We start from the raw sequence: 8,188 nt of genomic DNA on the forward strand, positions 1-8,188 counted from the left end.
CGGGAGGAGCACCCCTTCGTTCAGGAAAGCTGCTTCTACCAGGGCGAGGTGCAGGGGAGCCCGGGCTCCCTGGTGGCCCTCAGTGCCTGCGGCCGGGGCCTCCACGGCGTCCTCTGGGTGGACGGTGGCATGTATGAGATCAAGCCCGTCCCTGGCGACCTGGCCTTCCAGCACACGCTGTACCGCATGGAGGAGCCCAGCGGCCCTGGGAGCCCGACCTGCGGGCTGACCCCGGAGGAGATGGAGCGCCAAAAGGCTTTGCTGCCCTGGCTCTGGGCCCCCCAGGTGGCGGAGGAGGAGATGCTGAAGGACTGGTGGAGACACATCAGGTATGTGAAGTTAGTAGTGGTCGTTGACAATGTGTGGTTTGTGAAGTCGGGCAGGAACGACTCCGAAGTCTTGAGGCAAGTCATAGAAGTCATCAACATTGGAGACTCTCTGTACCAGCAGCTTTCTATTCGTCTGTTTCTTGTGGGATTGGAGATCTGGACCAAAAGCAACCTTATAAACGTTACCGACTCTATCAGCAAGGCACTGGATGATTTTAACAACTGGCGCAAGTCAGACCTGTCTACACGGGTGCGCCATGACACTGCTCACTTGTTTACATTTCAGAGCTTTGGAAGGAGCCTGGGGTTGGCATTTCTAGGGTCCATGTGTGATAACCAGTGGTCATCAGCAGTTGCTTCTTTCACTGAAGGGAAGTTGTCCTCATTTATTACCACCTTTGTCCACGAGCTGGGCCATACTCTTGGGATGCGCCATGATGGATGGGGCTGTAAATGCAGACGGAAGAAATGCATTATGTACAAAAGCAATGTTGACACAGATGCATTCAGTGACTGCAGTTACAAAGATTACTTTGACCTTGGACATGCTGCCATCTGCATTCATCAACCACCAGCACCTGGTACTTCCTACACCATCAAGCGTGAATACTGTGGGAATAAGATAGTAGAAAGTGGAGAGCAATGTGACTGTGGTTCAGAATCAAACTGCAGAAAAGATCCTTGTTGTCAGCCAAACTGTAAGCTTACTGCAGGTTCAGTCTGTGCTTCTGGAAAATGCTGCCAGAGTTGTCAGCTCCTTGCAGCAGGTACGCTCTGCAGAGCAGGAACTAATGACTGTGACCTGCCAGAGTATTGCAATGGGACTTCCCCTTGGTGCCCACCAGATGTGTACGTACAAGATGGAACCCCTTGCAAAGATGGTGCTTATTGCTATCGAGGAAAATGTCCTTCCCACAATAAACAGTGCCAGCATCTCTTTGGCAAGCAAGCCAGGGCCGCTCCTGCAGAATGCTTCAAAGCAGTGAACACTCGAGGGGACCGGATTGGGAATTGTGGTATTCAGAACAACACCCATTTTAAAAAATGCAGCATTGAGAATATCTTATGTGGTAGGATCCAGTGTGAAAACTTAGACAAACTGCCTTTCTTGCAGAACCATGTAACAGTGGTCCAAACGCCTGTTGGAGGTAAGAAGTGTTGGGGTCTTGATTATCACTCAGGGATGCCGAGAGCTGATGTGGGGGCAGTGGAAGATGGCACACCATGTGGTATTGATAAGCTTTGTATCAACAGGACATGTACCAGCATGTCACTGTTGAACTACGACTGTAACCTGACAATGTGTCATCACAGAGGAGCGTGTAACAATCGTAAGAACTGTCACTGCAGGTATGGCTGGGCTCCTCCATATTGTGAATGGAATGGATTTGGAGGGAGTGTTGACAGTGGACCCCCTCCAGCCAGGATGATTTTTCACAGTGCAAAACCAGGAATAATAGTATTTAGCCTTTTTGTCTGTGTCCTTGGAATAACCCTTGCCAAGTATTATCAGTGGGAAATACTCGGATGTCTTAGGAGGAAAAAGGCCCAATTCTGCAGAAGAAGTTAATTATTTCAAATAGTGGAAAGGCCAGCAGGTCCTAAAGAAGAATACCTGCTTGTGAATCAAATTCCACTACTAAGCACTTGCCAAAGACCAACAAGCATTAGCTTTGGATGCTCCTGGGGAGATCTGTGAGCAGACCCAGCTGATAATTCATCAAAATAATTCAACACATTCTATCTAATAGTTCTAATATTCAACATATTCTATCTAATAGTTCTAATCCCATGTAATATCATTACATGCAGAGTAAATGTTATCCTTGATTATTTCAAGTTAATAAATGCAGGCAGTAAGGCATGCAGTTGTTGTTGTTGGTTTTTTTTCCTTTGCACCTTGAGCTCTTAAACTGAACTAGTTAGGAAAACTGTAGGTACACCTTTTTCATGCCAACAGTTTACAAATGCGAACATTGTAGAACAGGTATAAATAAATAATTTGCTCCGATTTACTCCATTTAATGTTTTCTCCAATTCAGGGGGAGAGATGTTTATGAACATTTTACTTCTGTCATTCATTAAAAAATGAAGAGAAAAAAAATAAATTGCTTTTATAGTCTTCATTTCATTCACATCTGTGATGCACAGGTAAGCAAGAAACAGGTATTGCAGTGAGATGCAGGTGTCTGTGGTATAAGCCTTCTGTTTCCAGGGAGTAGTCCTGCAGGTGGGAGACAGATCACAGAGAACAGGGTCATCCTTTTGTGAGACAGTTGAGAAGTATTATCCAGATCATGCCAGTAAGCATTACATTTCTGAACCGTCAGCACAGACACTTCACAAGAACAGATTGTCTTTCATTTCTGGAAACTTTCCAGTGCCTTGACTGCTGGGTTCTTCTAAGAAGTGCAATGTATTTTGTTGTCGCTAAGAGGAGCTGTCGGTGAGGTTGCACAAGTTAACTGGATTTCTAAAATATTTGACACTGTTCTGCAAGACTCCCCCCCCCCCGAATTCCTACAGTATTGATAGATGTTTTATCTAACAGTCTGAGGGGATATTTTTGTCTACTTTATTATTACTTCTTAAGCTATTACTGAATCACAGATTAGTTAGAGTTGGAAGGGGCCTCTAGAGATCATCTAGTCCAACTCCCCTGATATAGCAGGTTCACCTAGAGCACATTATTCAGGAGGTCTGAAATCAACAATCCTGCATCCAGGAGGTCTTAAACATCTCCAGAAGAGGGGACTCCACAACATCTCTGGGCAACCTGTTTCAGTGCTCTGTCACACTCACCATAAAGAAGTTTTTTCTCATATTTAAATGGAACTTTCTCTGTTCCAACTGCCCCTTATCCTGTCACTGGGAACTACTGAAAAGAGTCTGGCTCCATCCTCCTTGCACCCACCCTTTAGATACTTATAGGCATTAATAAGGTCTCCTCTCAGCCTTCTCTTCTCCAGGCTAAACAGTCCCAGCTCTCTCAGCCTTTCTAATAAGAGAGATGCTCCAACCCCCCTGTCATCTTTGTTGCCCTCCGCTGGACTCTCTCTAATAGTTCCCTGTCTCTCTTGAACTGGGGAGCCCAGAGCTGACCACAGTTCTCCAGATATGGCCTTGCCAGGGAAGAGTAGAGGAGGAGAATGACCTATCTTGACCTACTGGCCACACTCTTCCTTATGCAACCCAGGTTTCCATTGGTCCTCTTGGCAGCAAGGGCACATTGCTGGCTCATGGATAATTTACTGTCTACCAGGACTTTCAGATCCTTCTCCTCAGAACATCTTTCCAGCAGATCCACCCCTAACCTCTATTGGTGCATGGGGTTCTTCCTTCCCAGGTGCAGGACCCTAAACTTCCCCTTCTTGAACCTCATTAGGTTCTTCTCTGGCCAGCTGTCCAGTCTGTCCAGGTCACACACTGGATGGCAGCACAGCCCTCTGGAGTGTCATCACCCCTCCCAGTTTGGTATTATCAGTGAACTTACTGAGGATACACTCTGTCCCCCAGTCCAGGTCACTGATGAATATGTTGAACAAGATTGGACTGCATATTGACCCCTGGGGGACACCACAGGTTACAGGCCTCCAATTTGACCCTGCGCCATTGATCACAATGCTCTGAGTTCTGTCACACTGCCAGCTCTCAATCCACTTCACTGTTCACTCATCTAGCCCTAGATTCCTGAGTTTCCTAATGAGGATGTTATGGGAGACTGTGTCAAAAACCTTGCTGAAGTCAAGGTAGATGACATCCACTGCTCTCCCCTCATCTACCCAACCAGTTATGTCATCACAGAAGGCTAGCAGGTTGGTCAAGCATGTTTCACCCTTGGAGCACTTCAAATAACTTCCTGTTCTTCAGTGTGTTTCAAGATGACACCCAGAACAAATCACTCCATCACCTTCCCAGGGGCAGAGGTGAGACTAATCAGCCTGTAGCTCCTTGGGTCCTTCTTGCTCTTTTTGAAGACTGGAGTGATATTGACCTTCCCCCAGTCCTCGGGGACCTCTCGTGTTCTCCATGACCTTTCAAAGATGACGGAGAGTGGCCCAGCAATAACATCAGCCAGCCCTATCAGCACTCATGGGTGCATCCCCATCAGGGCCCATGGACTAATGGATGTCCAGTTTGGCAAGGCAGACTCGAACCTAGTCCTCCTCTACTGAGAGAAAGTCTTCCTCTCTCCAGACCTTTTCCCTTGCCTCCAGGGTCTGGGATTCATGAGGGACTGCTGTAGGAGGTGCAGGCTGAAGCAACGAAGGCATTCAGAAACTCCGCCTTCTTTGTGTCTTCCACCACTAGGGCGCGCACCTCATTCATCACTACGCCTACACTTGCCCTAGCCTTCCTTTTTCTATTCATACACCGAAAAATCCTCATTATTTTTAACTGCAGTGGCTCAGTTGAGTTCTGCTTGAGCCTTGGCCCTTCTAATTTTCCCTCTGCATAGCTTCACTACATCCTGGCATTCTTCATAGGTTGCCAACCCCCTTTTCCAAAGGCTGTAAACTTTCCTTTGGTTCCTGAGGTCCAGCCAAAAGCTCTCTATTTAGCCAGGCTGGTTTTCTTTCCTGTCAGCTCCTCTTTCAGGACCTGGGGACGGCCTTCTCCTGTGCCTGTAAGAGTTCCTCCTTGAATATGACCAGCCTTCCTGGGCTCCTTTGCCCTTCAGGACGGTTTCCCAAGGGACACTCTCAATCATGCTCTGAAACAGGCCGAAGTCTGCCTCTCGGAAGGCCAAGGTGGCAGTTCTGCTGGTTCCCCCCTTTGCTTCTTAAAGAATTGAGAACTCTATCATTTCGTGATCGCTCCGCCCAAGACGAACTCCAGCCTTTACATTCCCCACAAGGCCTTCTCTGTTAACAAGCAGCAGGTCCAGCAGGGCCCTTTCCCTAGTTGTCTCTCTTGCCAGCTAAATGTCCTTGCAGCTCTACAGTGTGCCACACAGAAGCACTGTATGTTTCATTTTTTAACAGGAGATAGAACTTTGGAAAAAGTATAAAAAATTACGAAGGATGTGGAAATAACACTCTGTAAGTTTTATTTTTATTATTTCTGTTATACCAGTGAGTAGATCTTTCAACCACATCAACATAAAGAGGAGTCTGTAGTCCAGATTTACAGTGAAAACTTTATTTTAAAGGACAGGTGTTTCTGGAGTAACTTGTCCACTACCAAAAAAATTCTTTGTACTTGAAAAGTGAAGACCACATTTTTAGCAAACATTCTATAAATGCAGGATAAGGACCCCAACACTTGCAACATTTGGGAAGATGTTGGTGAATCTACAGCTAATGATGGTGAACTTTTGCTGCCTCCCAGGTGTGATACTTACGTTTTTAGAATACACAGTTTCCTGTTCATTTTTCTTAAATTATTGTGTTCTTCATCCCAAAAGAGCTGGTTACATTATGATTGGATGTGAAATACAAAGGATATGATTCACATTTCTTCATGGCATTTTGTCTAAAGCAAATGGGTCTTTAAATTGTTATCTAGATTTGTCTGGGGAAAAGAGGGAACACATTATTCAGCAGGCTGCACTTCCTGTCTTGATGCAACATGGATGGTTTTGATTAGATGAAAATTAGTCCCATGTTTATGTCAAGATAACTGCCCATTGACTAACACCCCAAATTAATTGCTTATAACCAGAGACATTTGGTGGGTTTTTTTTGCTTTTGTTTGTTTGTTTGTTTGTTTTTTTGTTTGTTTTGGGGGGTTGTTTGTTTGTTTGTGTGTGGGTGGATTCCTCAGAGAAATAACAATTGTAATTCAGGTGTCAATAGCAAGGGATATGTGACAGACCAGGGGGATGTGTACTACACCCAGCACCTCAGCTATGCACAACTGGTAAGTACCAGCAGACTTCTTTTATTTTGTTTTTTAAATGCAGTGATAGAAATGTCAGGCTGTGATAGCCTGCTGTTGTTGATTGGTAGTATACCATAAATTGCCAGGGAAAGATTTATGCTGAGAACAGGGAAACACTGAGAGAGTTCTTATTTACAGACCTGCATACTGAAGAAACAGGTGTTAAGCAAGCACAATTTATGCTAGAAAGCTCACTTGCAAATGCAGTTTTGGAAGAGACTAAGCAATAAAATGCTTTAGTTTCCATTTTCCTCTGTGGTTGAAGATCGATCTAAAAATGCATGACTTAATTTAGAGGCAACTTTCAGCAAGCTTTGGACAGGAGTATTTCCGTATGCTTTTCTTCTGTTTCTGCTTAGGACGTGAGAAAGACAAACACACATCCCAACAAATCTAGTCTTTGTTTTATAAAATGTGTGGGCTCCCTCAAAAAGGTTTTTCTCTGTGAAAATGTTGTTTCTGATTTCACCATAGCACAAATATCTTGATACTTCTAGTGGTTTGTTAGAAATGTTCCACTACTATGTTGTGATGTGAAGGTGTAAGTCTAAATTCAATCCTAATCTTTCTGGTTTCCCTCCCTTCATTTTCCTCCTAGCAGCTCCTGCTGCTGCACCATGTCCCAAGAGATGTGGGTCAGTCTAGTATGTGAAACGGTGCTGGAAGGAAGTGTCTGACTGTGAAGACACATGAAATGATCTGTGCCAGTGCAGAAAGGTATTAATGGTAGCTGTTAACATGTAGGAGGCCAGCAGTTGTTTGGTGAAGCCTGGAGCTGCCAAGGAGTAATGATTTACGCAAACAATCTCTTCCTGGCTAAAAAAGTTTTAATATTGCAGTTATCTGAGATCAAGAGAAAACCATTTTTGTTCTAAGCCAAGCCTGTCATCTCTAAAATACATTAGAACTGCTGCTAAGGAACAGAATGTATCTTCAAGTAGTTTGCCAAGTGCTGTATTAGCAGAACCTGAGTTTGGAGGAAAATAATTGATGGCCATCATGCAAGTTTTGCTTTCCAGTGTTCTTAATCCAGGACAACAATACTGTGGCGACTGGACTGAAACTGGACTGCTTAGTGGTTTAAGAAGCCTCCTGTGATATAGATAGCTCATGGTTTTGCTTGTCATTGCAGGTGTAATTTGGCCTTGAATGCCTGTCTCCCACCTCTGAGGCAGGTGTTCTGACACCCAGCTTGGCACTAAGCATTAATGCTGTAGCATTAAGGCATGGGGCACACTCTTCCTCTAACCCAGAGATCCAGCACCCAGGCTGCTTCTCTCCATTAAATTCAGGAATCCAAAAATGCAGGTGATCTTGGAATGAATGCAGTAAAAAATATTTGTTAACCATACTGCAATACTGAACAAGCAGATCTGTAGTGTAACACTGAAGACCAGAGCACCATTTTCATCTGAAAAGTTCCTGCAGTGTGTGGACATGTCTGTCCTAAACCTGCCAAGCAGCTGCGTGGCTGAGTTGAACCGCGGCCTGATCATTGTTCCCTGTTGTTGTCTGTGTTGCCACACTTGCAGCATGTGCTGAAACAGGTAAGGATAAAGTTTAATAAGGAAATAAACGGGATTAAATTTGCCTTGCTGTCTTTCCCCCAATAATCTATTGGCTCAGAGACTCCTGCAGATACAGCAGTCCCAGGTTCAAGTGGTAGACGAAAGTTGAACTACTTGGCCTTTTCTTACTAGGGACCTGCCTGTTGTGTAGGGTTTTGAGGAGAATTCCCTCACCCTCAAACCAAGCACCTTCCGTGGGTCGTCCTTAGGTCCCCAGCAGCGGTGGCCGGCACAGGTGGAGCTCTGGATCTCAGGCTACGGCTGCAGGGCAGGGCGCTGTGCTGAGGCCCCGGCAGGCCCCGGACTACAACTCCCAGCGCTCCGCGGCGGCGGCCGAGGCGACGCGAGCGGCGGCCCCGGGAGGCGAGCGCAGCCCGAGGCCGCAGCATGAACGGCAGCGCGGCGGGC

General features: G+C 45.7%; 1 protein-coding gene across 1 annotated transcript in view; it reads left to right on the forward strand.

Annotated features, from left to right (window-relative positions):
- Positions 1–1,899, forward strand: part of LOC104397709 (disintegrin and metalloproteinase domain-containing protein 20-like) — a 3,286-nt gene extending 1,387 nt beyond the window's left edge. Inside the window, exon 2 of the mRNA XM_010007717.1 lies at positions 7–1,899. Within this exon, the coding sequence (XP_010006019.1) occupies positions 7–1,899 (1,893 nt within the window). The remainder of the gene's footprint in view (positions 1–6) is intronic.
- Positions 1,900–8,188: the final 6,289 nt, after the last annotated feature.

The sequence above is a fragment of the Chaetura pelagica genome, unplaced genomic scaffold (assembly GCF_000747805.2).
Source record: "Chaetura pelagica isolate M959 unplaced genomic scaffold, ChaPel_1.0 scaffold70, whole genome shotgun sequence".
NCBI lineage: Eukaryota > Metazoa > Chordata > Aves > Apodiformes > Apodidae > Chaetura > Chaetura pelagica.